Source organism: Rhinatrema bivittatum, chromosome 16 (assembly GCF_901001135.1).
Source record: "Rhinatrema bivittatum chromosome 16, aRhiBiv1.1, whole genome shotgun sequence".
NCBI lineage: Eukaryota > Metazoa > Chordata > Amphibia > Gymnophiona > Rhinatrematidae > Rhinatrema > Rhinatrema bivittatum.
Window position 1 is genome coordinate 66,354,880 of NC_042630.1, and position 24,751 is coordinate 66,379,630.

Consider the following 24,751-nt stretch of genomic DNA (forward strand, 5'->3'; position numbering starts at 1 on the left):
AACACGGAGCGATCACACCACAATGGTGCGATCGCTGCCGGCTAGCGCAGGCCCGCCCCCCATTTCGGCCCCCTGCCCCTCATTTCCTAAAATATCGCAGGCCTGTGATACTTAGAAAATGAGGCCCTATGGGAGAGGTTTAACCTTAGCCAGGTAAGTCTAGTTGTGATGGAGAGCAGGTCTGAAGTTAACCAGGTAAACTTCCTTAGATAAATATCATGTTATCTGGGAAAACTCAGCGTGAAGCATTTCCAGCTAAAGCTACCAAGTAATAGGGATGTGCAGGGGAAAAATTATTTGTTTTTGGTTTGTTTTGGGGTGTTTTTTTTCCCATGAATTTCATTTCATGGATTGCTTGATTCATTGGAACAAAATAATCAAATAATGGGGGATCCAGATGGTGGTACACTAGAGGCAATATTCAACAGCTTTCTGTTAATTTAAATTTTTATATTCTGCTTTTTGGTACTTGAAAGTGGATTACATTGAGTTACTATAGGTATTCCCCTATCCCCACAGAGCTTGCAATCTAATTTTGTACCTCAGGCAACTGAGGGTAAAGTGATTTGCCCTCGGTCACAAGAAGCAACAGTGGGATTTGAATGCTGGTTTCCCTGTACTGTGGCCCACTGCTCTAACCACTAGGCTACTCCTCCACTCCAGTTTGCTCTTTTTTACCTACATCATGCCTTCCAAATGGAAGGATAGGGTGAGGGGTTTTACCCCTTCTTCCCTTCAACTCAACAGCTGATTACAAATTTTTTTGCTCACCGGCCAGTCTTCAGGATGAGCCCATAGGGACCCGGGCCACTTGGACTTAGGTGGGCCTCGCAGGGTCCCCTTAGAATGGAAGTCCAGTGTGCCCACAGGAACTAGGGGGAGCGCTGTAGGGTTCGAGACTGAAGACAGGAGGCAGCACAGAGAACCAGAACAGAGATAGTGAAGTCAAGGTGAGGACCAGAGCCAGGATCTAAGGCGTGGTCAGGCAAGTAAGGTCAAGTCCAGGTATCAGTCCGAGGAGTGGTCAATGAAGCAAGTGTCAAGAGCCAGAGGTCCAACGATGTTGAGAGCAAGCAGAGGTCTTTGGCAGGTGGCAGGCAGGTAAGCAGGTCAGAAACAAGCTGAGGTCTTTGACAGGCAGCAGGCAGGTAGGCAGGTCAGGAACAAGCTGAGGGCTATACCAGTGAGGCAGTCCAGGGTAAGACCAAGAAGATGAACAGACGAACAGGAACAAGCAGGACTTGGAATCAGGAACACAGGAACAGTACTGGAATGATACTAGGAACAGGAACAGATGCGAAGGCAATCTCAGAAGCAAGACCCGATTGCCAAGGCAAGGAAGTGAAGGCAGTCACTTCCTTATATCGGGGGTTCAATCAGGGTGCGCCGCAAAGCTAGGGCCCACCCTGGTTCCTATTTCAGCGCGGCTGTTCTGCACGCGCCTGGGGGCATGGCTTGAGAGGTCGAGGATGCCGGGGCTTGGCGTGAGGCCCGGTGCATCACAGGAGGCCCGGCGGTCATTGCTGCGGGACGCCACGGCCTTGCCAGGCTGGCCAGGACCACAAGGGAGGCCGCGTTGGAACTTGGCACTGGGGCCCGGAGATGAGCAGTCCTGAGCGCGGACATCTGCGGGTGGGGCGCGTAACAAAATGAGCATTTGGAAAACTATTCAAGGCATTTGAATCTTTGTTTATTAAATTTCCCCAAGATTTTTGGAGAAATTCCTGATATTACTTTAAAAAAATATTTCTTTGAAGTTCTAAAATTTGACTTTGAGCATTTGCCTTCCATTAGTAAACTGTCTTTCCTTTCCACAACTACAGTAGGTAATGTTAATGTTCAATTTTAGCCTGTTTTTCCTAATTTGACCAATTTCTTAGAGAGTTCTTCCCCTGAAAGTTTGGAATGTGCTACTTTGCTGGTTACATTTATATCATCTTATGTTGTCAGAAATGTTATGCATAGATGCTTTAGAAACATATCCTTACTTTTTATGGTCAATTGATCTGTGTGTTTCCTGATATTCCATGTGTAACACAAGAAAGAAGAAGAGCATTTCCAACATGCTGAGATGTTCCGTCGGGTCCCCTAGTATCTCCGACTATTAGCTCTCTCAAACCAGATGTAACCGCAGCTTCTCCAAGCTTTGGGGGTTGTGCCATATCAATGCGCTGAATCCCCTCATTTGGACTCAATTCTATAAACGACTTCCGTAAAATAGATGAGCCTAATTCAGCAACATTGTCAGCACTTTGAGGTGGAGCAGGGGTAGTTGGTGCCCCGGGACTTAGACTGACTTCGCCAGATTGTGGAGATACTTGTTCCTTATCAGCCACAATCAAAGGCCTCTCCGGGGTTACTGTCTCTGATGGTGAGTAAAAACCCGTAATCATTGATTGAATCGGGTTGGGTCTTACAGGTGTTGAGGCCTCCTGTTTGACCTTACCCTTACGTTTTGTGTGGGGCATTTCCAGGAAATGATAGAACAGTCAACAAATTGGGTTTTACTCACAGTTCTGAAGATCAACAAAAATGTCGGGACTGCGGAGGTTGAATTACTTCTAGATCAGATGAATATAGGAACTCGTGCGCCTTCCCGCCTGCGCCGGTCTAAGCCGGTCCAAGCCGCGTGCCCCTTACGGAGCGCGCGGCTTAGGCAGCGCGCGCCGTCATCGTAAAGATGGCCACCGCCATCTTTAAAGATGGCGCTGGCCATCCAGTGCTCCTACCATGTGACAAGGGCCGGCCAATGGCACAGATACCCTGTCACATGGTAAGGGTAAAGGGCCATCGGCGCCATCTTTATGAGTGGCAGCCGATGGCCAGAGAGTGGGAGATCGCTCCCGCGCCCCCCCCCGGACCACCAGGTAATTTTAAAAGGTTTTGGGGGGGGTCGGGAGGGTGGGGGAGGCTAAGGCGGTTGGCTTAAAGGGTCGGGTGGGGTTTTTTTTTATCAGGCCATCGGCGCCATTTATATTAGTGGCAGCCAAAATGGCGCCGATGGCCCGAGAGCGGGAGATCGTGCCGGGACCCCCCCCCCCCAATGGACCACCAGGTAATTTAACATTTTGGGGGGGTTCGGGAGGGTAAGGGATTGGTTTTAAAGGGTCGGGTGGGTTTAGGGGTTGTTTTAGTGTGCTGGTTTTCCCTCCCTCCCCCCAAATAATTCCTGTGCCCGATTTAACAATTTTTTATGATAAATCGGGGGAATTTGTATTGTATCACGCACTCTAACAATTTTTGATGACTTAAAAATTATCTGACGATTTTTTTAAATCGGCAAAAAACGATTCACATCCCTAAAGATGATTCTTTGTATCAATATGAAAATTCATAAATAAAAAGTTAAAAACTAATAATAATAATCAAACAAATTAAAATTAATGGCTAAACAAACACAAAGCCATCCAGGGCCTCCCACCCACCTACCTAGGCCTCAGTCTTGGTCTAGGGTCAGGCTTAGGCCCAGATCCAGAACACAGGACTTGGAAGTCCTCTTCTTCGCATGTCTGTCATATTCTTCTTTCTTCTTCAAATGATACTGTCTGCAGGGGTCACACTAGAGTTAATTAATAGCAACGCATCACCCCAGCCTACTGCTCCATTTGTATTTATGGCATTGCCATACATTGCCATATATCAAAATGGTGCCATCTTCTGAGGTGAATGAGCTGCAATGAGTTAACTCTGGTGTGACCCCAGCAGAAAGCATCAGTTAAAGAAGAAAGAGGAGGACAAAGGACATGTAAAGAAGAGGACCTCCAAGACCTGGGCCTGACTCTAAGCTGAGGCCCAGACATCGCAACCTGGACTCCAGGCAATGCCCCAGATTTGGGCCTGGGTCCAGACCAAAGCCTGAGAGGTGGCCTCTAGTATGGATCGCAGTATCAGGCCTTAGCCAGGGCGTGAATACCCGATGGATCAGGTAAGATTCAAGGGGGTGAAAGGGCTTGGCCAAGGCCCTAGCATCAGCCCAGGCCTAGTCTGAGACCTTAGCATCGTCCTCAGGCCTAGGCCACGGCCCCTGCTTTGGGCTTTGTCCTATACCCTAATCGAGGCCTAGGCCCATGCATACATTTAAAACTATGCAATAAATAAGGGTTGTTTTATTCAGGCCCCCCCCCAGTTCAGCCTTATTCGTTGCATTTTGCAGAATCATTTTAAACAAATGCACATCCCTACCAGTACTAGCCTCATAGCTTCCAAATATGCCTTCACCCACTGATCAACAGACCAACTACTTTCTATGTGTCCAGAAGAGCACATTAACTTAATAGCTAACATTTTATGAAATTATGTTCATGCTCTCAGGCAGGAAAAAAAACACCTGCTCAGTTTTGGTTGACTTAGGTGGGTTAGCATTCAGTTTAGATGTGAAAAAAGTTCCTGTCAGTTTAGCACAGAAACTGAGGCATACAAATGTGAATGTATGAGGGGAGTATGAAGTAATGTGTGCAAAGAAAAGGGAGTAAAGAAATCAATTCAAAGAAAAGATGCAATATTTGGTCTCTTACACCTACGCTATAAAGTAACTCCACGATACAATTCTCTAAAATCCACCATTCGGAAATGATAGTTTCAAAGTCACAGTGTCATTCATCACTCAAACATAATCCAGAAACACAGAAGCATAGATATGATGGCAGACAAGGACCAAATGGTCCATCCTGTCTGCCCAGCAAGCTTCCTAAGGTAGGAACTGCCACTCTCTGCAGTTATCCCCAAGCATTATGATAACCCCTAAGAATTGCAGCTAGCAACAGTTTTTTACTGGGTGATGATGAGCTTTCTTGAACATTCAGACACTGCTGCTTGATATGCTTTGCTTATGGACTTGGCCATAGAAACAGTCCTGTGTTTTTTCCCTTATGTCTGCAGGATTCAAAACAGGCTTTAGAGCAAAACATGTTTTGAAGTTCAGTTTACTTCTATGATTAATTTGCTGAAATAGTTATTATATTATTTTATCCAACTACAAATTTTATCTCCAATACCAAGAGATGTGAACAAATGTGTCATCACAGCTGTGTACCTTATTTGCATCTTCCCTTAAATTAAGGGCAGGGATTAAGGCTACATATACCAACTGCCTGAAGTACACATCCATTCAGATCAAGAACCAAATCCCTGGTTTCACAGGGGCTTCACGATAGCAAATATATATTTTTCTAAAGTCTCCAAGTATGCTCTGCTCACTCTATAGACATTGACAACATGTGATTCATTCAAGGCAAAGATATGACAACACCATAGGTTGAACTGGAGCCAGTACAGAAGACCCGTTACAGGAGGAAATGATTCACCATCCAGTGTTTCTGGGACTGAGTGGGATCTTGATGATGATTTCTGCAGTTGTTACTCAAAACAAGAAACCCAAACCTATCTGCATCCCAACTGGTAATAGAGCCAAGACCTACTTCAGCGGAGGAGACTTGATCGTGGGTGGGATAATTCAGATGACTGATTTCACCATGGGACCTTTACAATCTTTTATAAAACCCCCTGATGCCCTTACATGCTATATGTAAGTAGTTTTCTGGCTTTTTTTATGTTAGATCCTTATTGCATTCAATAATGATGCATTAAAATTAGGGCATCCTGACAGTGAGGATCCAATAAAAAGAAAAGTAGTCCAAGTGCCTGTAACTAAAAACTCACCTGAGCTAAAAAATTCTAACTTATCCCTATCAATTAAAAAGCAGAATGAAAATACAAACAAAAACACACTTTGAAATGTTTGTATGCTAATGCCAGAAGTCTAAGAAATAAAATGGGAGAATTTGAATGTATGAATAAAATGTGTAAACGCTTGATCCAAAGCTTCATTTCTCTTGATTAATTCACCACAAGGATCCGTGAACTTTCTAGCACTATACCTTCTCCGTATATGGTTACTTAGCACAGCTGATTGCTTCCCATCTCAATGGAACCAATGTAATCTAAAATGTTTCAAATGAAATGAAATCATTTGTAAAGTGACAACACACTTTACAAATGATTTCATTTCATTTGAAACATTTTAGATTACATTGGTTCCATTGAGATGGGAAGCAATCAGCTGTGCTAAGTAACCATATACGGAGAAGGTATAGTGCTAGAAAGTTCACGGATCCTTGTGGTGAATTAATCAAGAGAAATGAAGCTTTGGATCAAGCGTTTACACATTTTATTCATACATTCAAATTCTCCCATTTTATTTCTTAGACTTCTGGCATTAGCATACAAACATTTCAAAGTGTGTTTTTGTTTGTATTTTCATTCTGCTTTTTAATTGATAGGGATAAGTTAGAATTTTTTAGCTCAGGTGAGTTTTTAGTTACAGGCACTTGGACTACTTTTCTTTTTATTGGATCCTCACTGTCAGGATGCCCTAATTTTAATGCATCATTGGCATCCTTTAAAGATACCTCACTCCGAACCAAGCATTTTAAGACTTAACCTGTTTAGAGAAGCTTTTTTTTTAACTAATTATGAAAGATTCTCAAATGATGATTTAATTTTTTTCCAATTGCATTTTCAATTATCACTGTGTTTTTGTCTGAATAGTGTGTTTCAAATTAACATTTTTGTGCATAAAATATTGTGCATCTATTAATTTCTGATCCACTTAAAACAGATAATGTTAAATTAAGGTGAATATAAAAGTTGTAAAAAAGTAAGTAAATAAATAATCTGTTTCTGATTTCGGACTCCAAAAACAGCCTGGTGTCAGATATCCTGTGTTTTTTATTTGATTTGATATGCTTAAATCTTTGGGCAGTTTGTACTAGCGGGCTATAAATAAAAACTGGATTGGATTGGATTGGGATGTCAGTAGCAGAACAAGGATTGATTTTATTTATTTATTTATTTATTTTTAATTTTTATATACCGATGTTCCTGTAAAGAATACATATCGTATTTTATGTCCTTCATTGGGATAAATGGGGTGGAGGGAGGAGCTGCAAATCAGGATTGAATCCATGTGTTTGAGGTTTCAGTATCGGAATAACCAGGAGTAATGCAGGTTGGGATTGAGCTTTATGAGCAGATATAGGGACTAGCTATAGGGGTTCTCAATGCGCTGCAGAACAGGGTTGAGAAATACTGCCAGACTTTGGAGGTGGATTTCTATAGTGGCATAGCAGAAGTTACTGCAGCTCAGGAATATAGTGAATTTGCATTGATTTCTATAGCTTATGCATTTTCTCAGTTTGAATATATAAGTGAATCATGAAATTATTGAATATCTATTAAAGAAATGTTTATTTGATCACAGGTTGAATCTACGTTACTTTCGGCATCTCTTGGCCTTTTATTTTGCCGTTCTGGAGATCAACCAAAATATAGACATATTACCCAACATCACTCTGGGCTTCCATATTGCTGACACTTGCACTAATGTAGAATTTTCACTATGCAGTACTCTGATGATCTTAACAGGGGTAATGGATGCTGTTCCTGGCTTTAGCTGTCAACAGCAAGGCCAGGTGGCTGGTTTCATTGGAAGCTTCTCTTCAGTGATATCACATGCAATTGCCAGATTTACAGGGATCTACAAGTACCCGCAGGTAAAGCAAAAACTTGTTTCTCTGTATAATCTCTAGGATCTGCTGCATTCTTCATTGCTTTGTCCTGTCCTTGTTTTGATAGCCTGGATTAATGCAGTTGATTTCTGGGTATGATAGCTTGCTAAAGTTGAATAGAAATAATTTACCACCTAGATTTAGGACTATTATTTATCCTTGCAGAGCCCTCTCAGGAAATTTATTTTGGTGAACAACAAAGAAATACATCGGAAAAAATCAAGCCCTATGTTTGTTACACTCATAGGGGTAGATTTTAAAAAGCATTTACTCGAGCAAAACTGGTTTTTGCTCGAGTAAATACACTTTACTCAAGTAAGTGGGCTTTTCAAAATTGCTACAATATATGCCATTGAATTGTCCATAGGATTTACTCAAGTAAGTGCACTTTACTTGAGTAAATAGCTTTTGAAAATTGCTACGATAGTATGTCACATTTACATGCGTAACTCCTTTGAAAATGACCCCCATAGGAAATATTCTATTACTTGTGCCTCTAAGAGATCATTATGTTATAAGAATATTAGTGCATCAATGGCTCAAAGGAAAGCATAACACATAAAAAATATACAATGAAAGGTCCATAGTCAAATGCATTCAGAGGGATAACTTACAAGTTATCTAGCTAAATGCTGACTTTTGGTCACTTATCCATCTAAATATTAGCTGGTTATCTAAAGAAGGGCATTCAGAAGGCATTTCTGGCAGGAGATGAGTTAGCCAGCTAAGAGGGCTATTTTCTAAACATTTATCACGTGCGTTAGGGCCTTATTGAATGCAATAAGGATCTAACGCACACGATAAACCCCTATTGCCCGCGAAAAGGGCCTTTTCATGTGCCATAGTATACAAATAAGCTGGAGGGGAGGAGTAGGGGCGGGGAGGGGGAGGAGTTGGCCACAGCACCACTGCTGGCGATAATGTGAGGGACATTATCACCAGCAGTAGCGCTGCGAATAGCTACACCTTTTATGCTGGCCCTATTTGTGTGAAAGGCTGCAGCCGGCCAGACCACGTCCAACAAAATTGCACTGCCATGATGCAAACTGCTTCAGTCTTTCGCAGGCCCGCCCCTTTTTCGCTGGATTCTAGAGATGTGAATCGTGTCCTCGATTGTCTTAACGATCGATTTCGGCTGGGAGGGGGAGGGAATCGTATTGTTGCCGTTTGGGGGGGGGGGAAATATCGTGATAAATCGTTAAAATCGTTAAAACCCGCTAAAATCGTTAAAACCTGCTAAAATTCCCCGCCGCGAATCGTTTTCCGTACGGAAAATGGCGCCGGCAGGAGATCGACTGCAGGAGGTCGTTCAGCGAGGGTTCCGGCGCCTCGCTGAACGACCTCCTGCAGTCGATCTCCTGCCGGCGCCATTTTCCGTACGGAAAACGATTCGCGGCGGGAAATCGCTCCCTGACCCCCGCTGGACCTCCAGGAACTTTTGGCCAGCTTGGGATGGGCCTCCTGACCCCCACAAGACTTGCCAAAAGTCCAGCGGGGGTCCGGAAGGACCTCCTGCCGTCGAATCCTGTTGGTCTATGGCCGCCGCCATTTTTCGGCGCCATTTTGGAAAATGGCGCCGGCTGAAGACAACAAGATTCAATAGCAGGAGCCCGTTCCGGACCGCTGCCGTTCCGGACCGCCGCTGGACCACCAGGTAATTTAAGTTATTTGGGGGGGGGGGGGTTCGGGAGGGTGGGGGATTTAATTTAAAGGGTCGGGGGTGGGTTTTAGCGGGTTTTAGTGTGCCGGCTCACGATTCTAACGATTTATAACGATAAATCGTTAGAATCTCTATTTTATTGTGTTCCATAACGGTTTAAGACGATATTAAAATTATCGGACGATAATTTTAATCGTCGTAAAACGATTCACATCCCTGGATTCACCATTATGTGAAGAATGATGAATCCAGCCCTAAGATATCTAGTTAACTCCAATATTCAGAATTAGCCAGTTAATTTATCTAGTTTACTCTGGTCATACCAAACAGTAGTCCTAAAGATAGCCAGATAAAATTAAGTACATAAGATTTGCTATACTGGGTCAGACCAAAGGGCCATCAAGCCCAGTATCCTGTTTCTAACAGTGGGCAATCCAGATCACAAGTATTTGATAGGATCCCAAAAGATCAATGAATTCCATTCTACTTATCTCAGGAATAAGCAGTGGATTTCACGAAGTACACCTTAATAATATCATTAAGATAGCTGGTGATATTCAATAGTGTGGCTGCACTACTGAATATCCCTCCAGAGTTTATCTAGCAGTGATGGAATATTATCCCCTGATTGTTTTGCTTCTTGCTCAGAAAATGTCTTTGAAATGTACCGGAACAGGGTTAAGAACATAAGAACATAAGAAAATGCCATACTGGGTCAGACCAAGGGTCTATCAAGCCCAGCATCCTGTTTCCAACAGTGGCCAATCCAGGCCATAAGAACCTGGCAAGTACCCAAAAACTAAGTCTATTCCATGTAACCATTGCTAATGGCAGTGGCTATTCTCTAAGTGAACTTAATAGCAGGTAATGGACTTCTCCTCCAAGAACGTATCCAATCCTTTTTTAAACACAGCTATACTAACTGCACTAACCATATCCTCTGGCAACAAATTCCAGAGTTTAATTGTGCGTTGAGTAAAAAAGAACTTTCTCCGATTAGTTTTAAATGTGCCACATGCTAACTTCATGGAGTGCCCCCCTAGTCTTTCTACTATCCGAAAGAGTAAATAACCGATTCACATCTACCCGTTCTAGACCTCTCATGATTTTAAACACCTCTATCATATCCCCCCTCAGTCGTCTCTTCTCCAAGCTGAAAAGTCCTAACCTCTTTAGTCTTTCCTCATAGGGGACTTGTTCCATTCCCCTTATCATTTTGGTAGCCCTTCTCTGTACCTTCTCCATCGCAATTATATCTTTTTTGAGATGTGGCGACCAGAATTGTACACAATATTCAAGGTGTGGTCTCACCATGGAGCGATACAGAGGCATTATGACATTTTCCGTTTTATTCACCATTCCCTTTCTAATAATTCCCAGCTGTCTTCTTTTAGTTTAGGGCATATTGAGGCAGTCCTCTCTGCATATATGGATACCTTTCTATTAGACTATATTAATATATTTATGAGTAGCCCTTGCCTTGCGGTCTACACCTCCTTATGGTGCAAGCATTGTCATGTCTTGGTTTTACCACTTTTGGCTTCCAAGTTTTCTAAAAATAAAATGATGCAAAACTAATTTTGTATTTTCTTAATGGAGCCCTTGAACGTAGGTGTATGGTTCAACTGCCAAATTGTGTGCAATAAAGAAATTAGTTGAGAGAAAGGATAAAGAAAAAAATTAGATGAGCTCTTGTGTTTGGCTCTGGCTCATTCTTTGATTTTTTTAATCATAGATCAGTTATGGAGCCATGGATCAGCTCTTCAATGACCGGGTTGAGTTCCCGTTCTTTTATCGCACCGTCCCAAATGATCAATCTCAGTACCAGGGTTTAATTCAGCTCCTGAACCTTTTCAGATGGAACTGGGTGGGGATTCTCACCTCGGAAGATGATAGTGATCAGAGGGGCAGCGAAGAACTGAAGAAGGAGATTATCCGGAGTGGCAGCTGCGTGGCATTTCTGGAAAAGTTACCTATGGCCTTTCTTTTAACAATTGAGCAGTTTGGAAGACTTTCACAGATTGCTGTTATGGTCAACAAGTCAATTGCTAAAGCTGTTATCATCTACAGTGCTAACAGTTACATGGCAATACAATTCTGCTTTCCATGGTGGCAAATGATTGCTGAGAAAGTGTGGATCATCTCTGCTGCTACCTCTTCCCTTGCTAACCTATTCACCCCAGTCATCATTTCAAGTTGTAGAGCATTGAATGGCTCTCTAGCATTTGCCATTCAGAAAGGAAATATTCCAGGTTTCAAGGAGTTCCTCTATAATCTCCACCCATCCACATTCCCAGACCCCTCTTTTCTGCAGCCTCTGTGGATGGAGGCGTTCCATTGTGAGATTGTATACGGGACTAAACATTCAAATCTGACCAACTGCACAGAGCAAGAGATTCTGTCTAACCTTCCACCTTGGCGGTTTGATGTGAATAATTTTCAGTTCACTTACAGTCTTTATACCGCAGTCTATGCACTGGCTCATGCTTTGCACAACATGTACACAGCCAAGTCTCAACTGGGGTGGGATCAAAATCTGGAATTTCAACCATGGCAGGTAAACTGATTGAATGCATTTTTTTTTTGTTTACTGTAATATTCAATTTGTGTAACATATTAGATGAGAAAGATGTAAATTGCTAAATAAGAGAGAGGAAAATAGATCCCTGCAAAGAACCAGGATCATATGGATGATCTGTCACAACTGACTATTCCCTTCCATCAGGGATGTGTCCAGCAGTTATCAGTAATGCAACAAATGTATTATGTTCCCTTCTCCCCTATAAACTCCACTGTCTTCACTTACTACTCAGGAGTAGGGGAGTTTGCCACACTATTTTGTGGCCTCTAGCTATGTGGAAGTTTATTCCCGCCCACCTGTCCCCACTACCACCATCACCACCAGCATTACCTTTACCACCACCACCACCAATTTGAATCAGCTGCATGGTGGCCTAAACTGCATGACCATGCAACATATTTTGGGTCTGGTTTACAGCATGCTCTGTGGCTTTCAATGCAGCAACAGCCTACAAATCCATTGGCTGGCTAATGGAATACTGGGGGAAAGGCAGGTTATAGAAGCTCATCTCTCATTCTCTTCATTCACTGTCGAGCAAAAAAACCTCTATTCTTCCACTGCTCTCTTCAGTTGTTTTTACCCTTTAAGGGACTGGCTTATGATAAAAAAATATATAGCACTTATACTTAACTGTTCCTCTGGATACAGGCTAAGAATATAAAAAATATATATTTATTTAAAAAAAGCATTGACTATTTCTTAAAGACAAGCTTACAATTTATGAATGTTTTCCAAAAATAGGAATAGGAGTGTAAAGGAAGAGGTGAGCTGAGGAGAAAGTGCATTTACAGCTTTTCTCCTGACTCACCAGTTCTCTGTGCTGCTGTTCCTCACCTTTATCTGTGGAATTACCTCTTTCCTCAGCTGCCACCTGGTTCAGGGTCAGAAATACCAGTTCCAGTCTACCTAAGTCCTCTTGGCCCATTGCGCCCTTGTTTCACCCTTTGACCAATAGGCAGCAGTCATTAGCATGCCCAAATGTTTACAGTCACTAAAAGCTTGGTTATGCTATTAGATATCAAGGACCCTTGGGCTGGTTTAGAAGTGCCCTGTTTAGTAGAGGTGTGCATTCATTTTCGCCGTATTGGAGATCCGCAACGTATATTGCACTATTCGTAATATTCGTGGGGAAGCAAAACGTATCGCAATTCCCCACGAATACACAAATCTTCGCCGAATTATACGGCCACCTAAATAAACATGTAAACAAACCCCCCACCCTCCTGAACCCCCCCCAAGACTTACCAAAACTCCCTGGTGGTCCAGCGGGGGATCCAGGAACCATCCCCTGCACTCACACCGTCAGTGCCGGTTTCATCATGGCGACAATAGCCTTTGTCACAGGGGCTACCGGTGCCATTGGTCAGCCCCGTCATATGGCCATCGGTGCCATCTTGTGCTCCTACCATGTGACAGGGGCTGACCAATGGCACCGGTAGCCCCTGTGACATAGTATGGGCAAAGGCTATTGGAGCCATTTTGAGTACTGGCATCGGATGGTTGGAGTGCAGGAGGTCACTCCGGGACCCCCGTTGGACCCCCAGGGACTTTTGGCCAGCTTGGGGGGGCCTCCTGATCCCCACAAGACTTGCCAAAAGTCCAGCAGGGGTCCGGGATTGACCTCATGCATGCCGGCCGTCCGATGCCATTTTGAATACTGGCAGCAGATCGCCTTTGCCCTCACTATGTCACAGAGGCCGACCATCGGTACCTGTGACATAGTGAGGGCAAAAGCGATCGGTGCCATTTTGAGTACTGGCATCGGCCGGCCGGCCGATGCCAGTACTCAAATACCCTAGAGCAAGACCCTGAAGTACTGTCTGAAACATATCTAGTGGAATCAAACATTTCAGAGGCGTAAGCATTTTTAATTTATAGGATGCAGCTTTAGTCTGTTACATGACATGCAGCTCTGTAGTAAGCTGGGAATCCAGGAATATCCCCAGACTTTTTATTTTGGTTAAAATAGGTATGAGCACTCCTTCATGCTGTATTGAAGTTGATTGTGTTGCCCAATGATCTTTACCGACCCAAAGTATTCTGGTTTTAAAAAGGTTTAACCCCAGATATCCAGGATCTTACCTCATGTTGCACGTCCCGTCTGCGCTCAGCCCGCGCCTGGGCCTGCTCACCTCACTAACTCCTCCATGGGTCACGGGTCGTTCTCCCCAGCTGCAGCAGCAAGCATGGCCAGGCCTCAGTGTCCTGCAGTGGCAGTCGCTGGGCCTTCCACCTCCAGCCAGGCCTCACAGCGGGCCTCGGTGTCCTCCGTGGCATCGGCCCCACCCTTAGGCATGTGCGCACAGATTGCCCGGTCCCTTAAAGGGCCAGGGGCGGATCCCAGCTCCACGGCACGCCCTGATTGAACGCTGTATAAGAGGAAGTGCCTGCCTACACTTCCTCGCATTGGCAATCAGGTCTATCACTTGTGATTTCTAGTTTGCCTCTGCATTTCCAGTCTTTGTTTCAGTCCCTTTCCAGCCTTGTTCCAGTTTTGTTCCAGTCCTGTTCCAATATCGTTCCAGTCCTGTTCCAGCGTCCTTCTTTTCCAGCGTCCTCCTGTTCCTTCATCTCCCCAGGTAGTACCTCATGGACTGTCTTCTCGGTACTGACCTCTGCCTGTTCCTGACTATGTTGATTGCCGCCCGGATATTGACCTTTGCCTGTTTTCTCGACAACATCTGCACACTGCCTGGAACCGACATCTGCATGATACTGACCATGTCTACTCACTGCCTGGAACCTGACCCCTGCTCTGGCTGACCTCCGGAACTTAACCCCTGATATAGCTGACTACCCATGGATTCATGGATTGACATTTGGAACTTGACCCCTCTTTGGCTGACTATCCACGGACTGGCCACTGGCATTGACCCCTGCTTCAGCTGACTATGCTTCCTTGACTCTGCCCTTGTTCCTTGCCACACATTCAGAGACTCTCTTTTGGCCTTCTCTGGCACCACGGACTTCTAGCCCTGATCGTGGTGGGCACACCTCTGAACTTTCTCTCAAGGAGATCCTGCGAGGCCCACCTAAGACCAGGCGGCCCAGATAACCAAGGCCTGAACCCAAGGGAATCCCGTGTTGCTATTGGTGAAGCTCCAGATAGCCTCTGTCTCCTCTTGTGCTCCGCCTCCTGGTGGCAGGCGTTCTCTGGGTCTGATTAGGGAGCCTACCATTCTTGCACCAGGCCAAGGGTCCACTTCCCGTCGCAACACCTCAAGCATACATTTCTGAAATACTTTTATCTGGAATGATATGTGAGTTCTCACTTGGAATAAATAGCAGAATAATGTCAGCATACAAAAAGTATAAAACCCTAAGATTCTGAAGGACTAAATCTAGTGGTGTCAAATATATATTTAAAAGCACCACCAACAATGCTGACACTTGAGGGAGACAAATTTGCAACTATTGCTAACCTTTGATTTGTCATTACTTTTACACCTTCCAAAAATGATGTAAACCATAAAATTATTGACCCTGAGATCCCAATAGATTTTAAATGAGTGACCGGGTTATCATATTTCACTGTGTCATATGCACTTGAGGATATCCATCTGGACCAAAATCCCGGTTTGTCCTTTTTCCAAATTGTATAGGAAAGAATCAAGAAGTGATATCAAAACAAGCTTGGTATTATGACCTTTCCTGAACCCAAAGTGATTCACATCAAGAACATTAACCTCTAGTTGGAAATCATCCAATTGTATCAAGACACAACTGTGGCACTCATGGGAATTGTGGATCTTTAGTGCTAAGATGTGATTGGCGCTACCTAGAGAGTGAGCCCACTATGCTGGCAGAGAATCTCTAGAGCGGGACTGGCTGGGAGCTTCATCTATAGCAGCTGCCTCCCTCGCAGATGAACCCTTGGATTCTGGAAGCAAGCAGGACTTAGGTAGGTCCCTAGGGCTATCCAGGAGCAAGATTCTGAGTCCAGGAAAAGGCAGCAGACAGAAAATACAGATACAAGGCCAGAGGTTGAGCCAGGCAGCAGACAAGACAAAGTCAGGTCCAAAGCAGGGAAATAAGTATGGGCAGCAATCAAAGAAGATCAGGTCCAAACCAGTTTCAGAATCTAGGAAGTCAATCCTAGGAGGAATGGACAAGACAAAGACAGGACATGGACAAGATATTGACAAGGCACAGACAAGGCAAGGAACAAGAGACAGACAAGACAGGAACAAAAGACAGACAAGGTAAGAAACAAGAGACAGACAAGGCACAGCACTAGCAACACACACTCAGACACAAGGCATACCAGGGGACCTGTTGCTGAATTGAGGAGCTGTTGCAGAACCTGGGATTAAGTAGGGCTGGTGGCTGATGTCATCCAGAGATGCTGTTTCTATTCTTCCCACCACTGTGTGCATACTATGTGCATGTGCCTACAGGGAGGCCAGACATGTTAGCATGGCTGCTGGGTCAAATGGCATTCCTGCTGTGTGAGAGCAGGTGAGTGAGAAATCCAAAGCCCTCCTCCCAGTCTTCTGGGCCTAGGCTTCCCAGTGAACCTTTTGTGAAATTCTGCAAGCAGTTGAGGAACTTGTAGGTTGGAGGCCAGCTCCAACGAGTTCTCCTCTGGACCATGGCCTTTCAAAGTAATAAGATATTGTAGCTGATTTTGAACTTTATGAACTTCTATAATCTCCTTTACCTCATACTGGGTGTCTTCTTCTAAATCAAAGGTCCAGAGTGGTGGCATGCCCAACCAAGAGAACTTTGCTGTTTTTTGTAAGGAGAGGTGAAATATGTTATACACTCTGAGAGATGCTGGTAACTATAGGATACAAGGTGTAGTTGTTTTAGCACAGGGAAAGGCTCAATGAAGCATGGTGTGAATTTCATGGAGGGCATTTTTAAATGGAGATTCTTGGTGCTCAACCAGACTAAAGTTACTGTGTGTAAAGGAGTCACAGGGCAATGTTTCTTGTCTGCTTGTTCCTTAAAGCACTTGGCTGCTTGGTCCAGAAGACAGTGAGTCTTTAACCATAATTCTTGGAGCTCATGACCCCTCATGGTGGTTGTTGGGCAACTGTATGAAGTGGAAACATAAGAACATCAGAAATTGCCATACTGGTTCAGACCAAAGGTTCATCAAGCCCAGCATCCTGTTTCCAACAGTGGCCAATCCAGGTTACAAGTACCTGGCAAGTACCCAAACATTAAATAGATCCTATACTACAAATGCTAGTAATAGCAATGACTATTCCCTAAGTCAGCTTGGTTAGTAGCAGTTAATGGACTTCTCCAAGAAATTATCCAAACCTTTTTTAAACCCAGCCACACTAAGTGCCCAAACCACATCCGCCGGAAACAAATTCCAGAGCTTAATTGTGCGTTGAGTTAAAAATAATTTTCTCAGATTTGTTTTAAATGTGTTACTTGCTAAATTCATGGAATGCCCCAGTCCCTCTTTTATCTGAAAGAGTAAATAATTCATATTTCCTGTTATATACCTCTCATGATTTTATGTACCTCTATCAAATCTCCCTCATCCAAGCTGAAAAGTCCTAACCTCTTTCGCATTTCCTGATAGGGGAGCCATTCCATCCCATTTATCATTTTAGTTGCCCTTCTTTGTATTTATTTATTTATTTTTAGTTTTTATAAACCGACGTTCCTGTATAAAATACATATCACACCGGTGTACAGTGAAATAAAAACTTTGTACCTTCTTCAGTTCAACTACATCTATTTTGAGATGAGGGAACCAGAATTGTACATAGTACTTAAAGTGCGGTCTCCCCATGGAGCGTTACAGAGGCATTATGACATTTTCTTTTTTATTCACCATGCTCTTGCGCTTCCTAATAATTCCTAATCATCTGTTTGCTTTTTTTACTACTGCAGCACACTGACCCAACATTTTCAGTGTACTATCCAGTATGACACCTAGATCTTTTTCATGTGTGATTGCTCCTAATATGGAAACTAACATCATGTAACTACAGCATGGGTTATTTTTCCCTATATGCAACACCTTTCACTTGTCCATATTAAATTTAATCTGCCATTTGGATGCCCAGCCTTCTAATTTCACAAGGTCCTTCTGCAATTTATCACAGTCTGCATGTGATTTAAATATTCTGAATAATGTTTGTATCATCTGCAAATTTGATCACCACACTTGTCATATCCCAGTCCCAGGTAGCCAGGGGTAGGACCAAAGTCTATATAAAAAGAGGACAAGCATGAAGAGCTGCTGATATAACCATGCCTCATATATTATTGTTTGGAAATGCTAGGGGAAACTCATAAATGTGCAGGAACACCTTGAATCCTTTATTCAACCACTCAGTTTGACCATTGTTCTGGGGGTGGTAGGTGTAAGTGAAGTATAATGTCATTCCAAACTTCTGGCATAAGCTCTTTCAATAATTGGTGGTGAACTGGATTCCTTGGTCCAAGAGGATGTGACAGGGTAGTCCATGCAGGCAAGAAATGTGTTGCACAATGAGCTTGGCTAATTCAGGTAGTTACAGCAGCCCAGGGAATGGAATGAAGTGTGTCATCTTTGAGAATCTGTCCACAACCACCCATATGGTGGTATTACTGCCAGAGAGGGGAAGGTCACAAGCAAAGTGTGACCTCATGGATCCACGGTTCTGTGAGGGCTGGCAGTGAATATAATAATGCTCTAATAAAAAGAAAATTTCCACATTGCAAAGTCAGCATGGCTTTACCCAGGGCAAGTCAGCATGGCTTTACCCAGGGCAAGTCTTGCCTCACAAATCTGCTTCACTTTTATGAAGGAGTTAATAAACATGTGGATAAAGGTGAACCGGTAGATATAGTATACTTGGATTTTCAGAAGGCATTTGACAAAGTTCCTCATGAGAGGCTTCTAGGAAAAGGAAAAAATCATGGGATAGGTGGCGATGTCCTTTCGTGGATTGCAAACTGGCTAAAAGACAGGAAACAGAGAATATGATTAAATGGGAAATTTTCTCAGTGGAAGGGAGTGGACAGTGGAGTGCCTCAGGGATCTGTATTGGGACCCTTACTTTTCAATATATTTATAAATGATCTGGAAAGAAATACGACGAGTGAGATAATCAAATTTGCAGATGACACAAAATTGTTAAATCACAAGTAGATTGTGATAAATTGCAGGAAGACCTTGTGAGACTAGAAAATTGGGCATCCAAATGGCAGATTAAATTTAATGTGGATAAGTGCAAGGTGATGCATATAGGGAAAAATAACCCATGCTATAATTACACAATGTTGGGTTCCATATTAGGTGCTACAACCCAAGAAAGAGATCTAGGTGTCATAGTGGATAACACATTGAAATCGTCGGTTCAGTGTGCTGCGGCAGTCAAAAAAGCAAACAGAATGTTGGAAATTACTAGAAAGGGAATGGTGAATAAAACGTAAAATGTCATAATGCCTCTGTATCGCTCCATGGTGAGACCGCACCTTGAATACTGTGTACAATTCTGGTCGCCGCATCTCAAAAAAGATATAATTGCGATGGAGAAGATACAGAGAAGGGCTACCAAAATGATAAGGGGAATGGAACAACTCCCCTATGAGGAAAGACTAAAGAGGTTAGGACTTTTCAGCTTGGAGAAGAGATGACTGAGGGGGGATATGATAGAGGTGTTTAAAATCATGAGAGGTCTAGAACGGGTAGATGTGAATTGGTTATTTACTCTTTCGGATAGTAGAAAGACTAGGGGGAACTCCATGAAGTTAGCATGGGGCACATTTAAAACTAATCGGAGAAAGTTCTTTTTACTCTACGCACAATTAAACGCTGGAATTTGTTGCCAGAGGATGTGGTTAGTGCAGTTAGTATAGCTGTGTTTAAAAAAGGATTGGATAAGTTCTTGGAGGAGAAGTCCATTACCTTCTATTAAATTTACCTAGAGAATAGCCACTGCCATTAGCAATGGTAACATGGAATAGACTTAGTTTTTGGGTACTTGCCAGGTTCTTGTGGCCTGGAATGGCCACTGTTGGAAGCAGGATGCTGGGCTTGATGGACCCTTGGTCTGACCCAGTATGGCATTTTCTTATGTTATGTACATCAATCACTATCCACAAAAAACATTCCCATTAAAATTTTATTTTATTTTTTAAAAGTTAACTGAGTGAACAAAAATTGTAAAGATGGGAGGTGGGCTTTCATATAAAATCAAACAGTGGTTCCATCCTGGTTATCCATGGTGAACGAATTGTCCATCAACATCTAACCAAACCACTTTGAATACACACAGTTAACTTTTTATTAAATTTAATTTTATGCCACTTTATATGGATTATTTATATTTTCTTATCAAATCACCAACAGTATTTTTTTTAAATTCAAATTCATTGTGTAATTTCATTGAATACTTGCATTCATTACACAGTCTCACTCAAAAATGACTCCTACTTGCCAAACTTGAAATCCGACATTACCATGTTTCAAAAAGCAAATCCTTCATCAGGAGTAATGTTATATTCCACCAGTAAATTCCAAATCAACATATTCATACTTTGAGCAAGTACCCATTGTTGCGCCGGAAGGTGGACCCTTGGCCTGGTGCAGGATTTGTAGGCTCCCTAGTTGAACCTAGAGAGTGCCTGCCACCAGGAGGCAGAACACAGGAGGAGACAGAGGCTAGCTTGAGCTTCACCAATAACAACCCGGGGTTCCCTCAGTTTGAGCCTTTGGTTACCCAAGCCACCTGATCTTAGGTGGGTCTCGCAGGATCTCCGAGAAATAAAGTTCAAGGGTGTGCCCACCACAAACAAGGGTGCACAGTCGATGTTCAGGTTCAGAGAAGGCCAGAACAGAATGAAGAGTGAGGATCAAGACCAGAGTCAAGGATAGCATAATCAGCCAAAGCAGAGGTCAATACCAGTGGTCAGTCCAAGGATAGTCAAACAGGCTAAGGTCAAGTTCCAGGCAGTGGTTAGAGGTGGTCAGTAGTTAGGCAGAAGTCAGTTCCAGGCAGCATGCAGATGTGGTGAAGAAACGGACAAAGTTCAAATCCAGGCGGCAGACAAAATAGTCAAGAACAGGCAGAGGTCAGTACCGAGAAGACAGTCTGAAGGTGCTATCTGTGGAGACAAAGGAACAGGAGGATGCTGGAACAGGAGAACCCTGGAACAGAAGACTGGAACAAGACAATGGAACAGAAAACTGGAACAAAACACTGGAAATGCAGGAAGGCAAACTCTCTATCACAACGTGATCGACCTGATTGCTAAGGCCCCGTTCAGGGGAATGGGCCTTCCCTTTTATAGTTAGGGAGTGTGATGCCATCAGGGAGCAATTCAACTGGGTTTCCCGTGCTGAGTCCTTTAAATAGAAGGAGGTTGGCCATGCGCACATATAAGGGCGGGCCGAGGAGACACTGGATGCGGAGCCCTGGCGGGAGCTCCACTGCAAGGCCTGGTAGTATGCCAGAATCGGATCATGTAGAGGGAGGTGACGGGGACGACCGGGATTGACAGCGGCAGAGAGGCCTGTGCGTGTGGACGGCTGAGAGATGTGAGCAGGCCCGGCTGTGGAGCATATGCAGCCAGGAAGCGCAACAGTACCCCCCCTTCTAGGCCTCCGCCTTACCATCCTTGGTCTGTCAGGGTGGTCACGGTGAAAGTCCTGGAGGAGCTGTTTGTCATAGATGTGGTGGGAGGACTCCCACGAGTTCTCCTCAGGCCCAAAGCCCTCCCATGACAGAAAATACTCCCAATGGCCATGTCTCTTTCGGACATCTAAGACTTCTCATACTTGCATCATTTCTTCTGGTTCTGCGGAGACTTGTGGAGGAGGAGGAGCCTTACAAGATGGCCATGAGAGTACAAGTGTCTTCAGTAAAGAAACATGAAAGGTATTGTGAATACCCATAGACCTCGGTAACTGGAGCTGGCAATTTACTGTTCCGACATGATGGAGGACTGGGAAAGGTCCAATGACCCTAGGGGGGCTGTCTTTGGGAAGGAAGGCACAGTCTGATATTTATTTATTTATTTATTTTGGATTCTTATATACCGATATTCTTGTATGATATACAAATCATATCGGTTTACAATACAACAGAACAATCGCAGCATAGGCGTTACATTGAAACATAAAAACATAGCGTCTAATAACATATAATATAATACAACCGAACAATCACTGCTAAGGCATAACATGATCCTTAGTGTCTGAAAGAATATAAATATGCAAACATATGTACAAATGCTAATATAGCATAAGGGGGGTCCTAAAGAGTAATGGCACTTTAAAACTTGACGCATAATAATCAACATTCACATGATCCAAGGGAGGTTAGGGAGGAGAGGGGGTGAGAATAGGAAGGTGTTGTTGGGAGGGCGAAAGAAGAGGATTAGGCTAAGAAAGGGAGAAGGAGAAGGATCTTGGCTCCCAATGGTGACCTGTTAAGTCCTTTAACCGGTGTCAGAGTGGTCTAGGGGATCCAGGAAGGCTTGTCTGAAAAGCCATGTTTTTAAGAGTTTCTTGAATGTTTGCTGGCACGGTTCTTGACGGAGCTCCGGAGGCAGAGAGTTCCATAGGGTGGGCCCTGCTGTTGAAATTGAACATTTTCTTAGAGTGGATTTGACTGGTGGGGCATATGATGATCCTTTGTAAGCGTTTATGATTGGTCTGTTGGATGTGTGAGGACGGAGTTGAGAGCTTAGTTTGAGATGGGCGATGCCATGAATGTCCTTGGTATGTCCCATGAATGTCCACGATATGCTTCATGCTTAACCAAACCTTCTGAACAGGCCGGAACAGAGGTGCAGCGTGGCAATGAATGTCCCTGAAACGTTTAGCTTTCTCAGCGGCTTGGTCCATCCTCTCCTTCACTTGGTCCCACAGGTGGCAAATCATGATGCACAGAGTGGACACACCGGAAGGAGTGGAGAGAATGAAACGGGATTTAAGGAAGCTGGAAGAGTGGTCAAAGATATGGCAGCTGAGATTCAATGCCAAGAATTGCAGAGTCATGCACATGGGGAGTGGAAATCCGAATGAACTGTATTCGATGGGGGGAGAAAGGCTGATGTGCACGGAGCAGGAGAGAGACCTTGGGGTGATGGTGTCTAATGATCTGAAGTCGGCGAAACAATGTGACAAGGCGATAGCTAAAGCCAGAAGAATGCTGGGCTGCATAGAGAGAGGAATATCGAGTAAGAAAAGGAAGTGATTATCCCCTTGTACAGGTCCTTGGTGAGACCTCACCTGGAATATTGTGTTCAGTTCTGGAGACCGTATCTCCAAAGAGACAGAGAAAAGAAGGAGGCGGTCCAGAGAAGGGCGACCAAAAAGGTGGAATGTCTTCATCAAATGACTTATGAGGAGAGATTGAAGAATCTAAATATGTACACCCTGGAGGAAAGGAGGAGCAGAGGTGATATGATACAGACTTTCAGATACTTGAAAGGTTTTAATGATCCAAAGACAACGACAAACGTTTTCCGTAGGAAAAAAATCAGCAGAACCAGGGGTCACAATTTGAAGCTCCAGGGAGGAAGATTCAGAACCAATGTCAGGAAGTATTTCTTCACGGAGAGGGTGGTAGATGCCTGGAATGCCCTTCCGGAGGAAGTAGTGAAGACCAGAACTGTGAAGGATCCAGAAAGTCAAGAGGCCGTCAATGAAGAGTGGGGTGGCACGCCAGAATGACGGCTACTACCTGGAGATAATACCCTTATTCAATAAACATACACATGGTTACTGTGACTCCAACATCGCTCTAAGCTTCAACAGCAAGAGGAAATGTGGAAAAAAGGATTTGCACTCACAAAGCGGGGAGTAGCTGGCTTGTTATGGCGGTTACTACCCCAAACCAAATAAGCCTGATCCTTCACTTTCTATGCATATCCAGCATAGCTCTCTGCTTCAACGGCAGGGGAGAAGAAAAACTAATACTTCACGCATATCCAGCAAAGCTCTCTGCTTCAACAGCAGGGGAGAAGAAAAACTGATACTTCACGCATATCCAGCACAGCTCTCTGCTTCAACGGCAGGGGAGAAGAAAAACTGATACTTCACACATATCCAGCATAGCTCTCTGCTTCAACGGCAGGGGAGAAGAAAAACTGATACTTCACGCATATCCAGCATAGCTCTCTGCTTCAACGGCAGGGGAGAAGAAAAACTGATACTTCACGCATATCCAGCATAGCTCCCTGCTTCAACGGCAGGGGAGAAGTAAAACTAATAGTTCACGCATATCCAGCATAGCTCTCTGCTTCAACGGCAGGGGAAAAGAAAAACAACCTATAAGGGCTGAATAACATAGTCTGGGTAAAACAAATAAGCATGGGTGTAGCTTATTGCGGCGGTTACTACCCCTACTACCCCTAACTAATCAAGCTTGATATTTCACTCGGATGCAGCTCCATCACTGCTCTCTACATTAATGGCTGGGGTGGAAGGGAAATAGAACCAAAGAGCTAAGAGAAACAGATAAGTATGAGAAAAAAATGTGTGAAGCTTGCTGGGCAGACTGGATGGGCCATTTGGTCTTCTTCTGCCGTCATTTCTATGTTTCTATGTTTCTATATGATGGCTGTAGACTGGGCTGCAGGAGATGGCATGGAATAAAGGATCTGCAGGAGATGGCATGGAATAAAGGATCTGCACTCACAAAGGGGGGAGTAGCTGGCTTGTTACGGCGGTTACTACCCCAAACCAAATAAGCCTGTTACTTCAATTTCTATGCATATACAGCATAGTTCTCTGCTTCAACGGCAGGGGAGAAGAAAAAACTGATACTTCAAGCATATCCAGCATAGCTCCCTGCTTCAACGGCAGGGGAGAAGAAAAAAGGGTTCACACTCACAAAGCGGGGAGTAGCTGGCTTGTTACGGCGGTTACTACCCCAAACCAAATGTGCCTGATACTTCACTTTCGATGCATATCCAGCATGGCTCTCTGCTTCAACAGCATGGGAGAAGAATAAACTGATACTTCAAGCATATCCAGCATAG

General features: G+C 43.9%; 1 protein-coding gene across 1 annotated transcript in view; it reads left to right on the forward strand.

Annotated features, from left to right (window-relative positions):
• Positions 1-1,060: 1,060 nt before the first annotated feature.
• The window catches only part of LOC115077804 (vomeronasal type-2 receptor 26-like), a 48,663-nt gene continuing 24,972 nt past the window's right edge, over positions 1,061-24,751 (forward strand). Inside the window, exons 1-3 of the mRNA XM_029580089.1 lie at positions 1,061-1,101; positions 7,259-7,550; positions 10,961-11,782. Of these exons, the coding sequence (XP_029435949.1) occupies positions 1,061-1,101; positions 7,259-7,550; positions 10,961-11,782 (1,155 nt within the window). The remainder of the gene's footprint in view (positions 1,102-7,258; positions 7,551-10,960; positions 11,783-24,751) is intronic.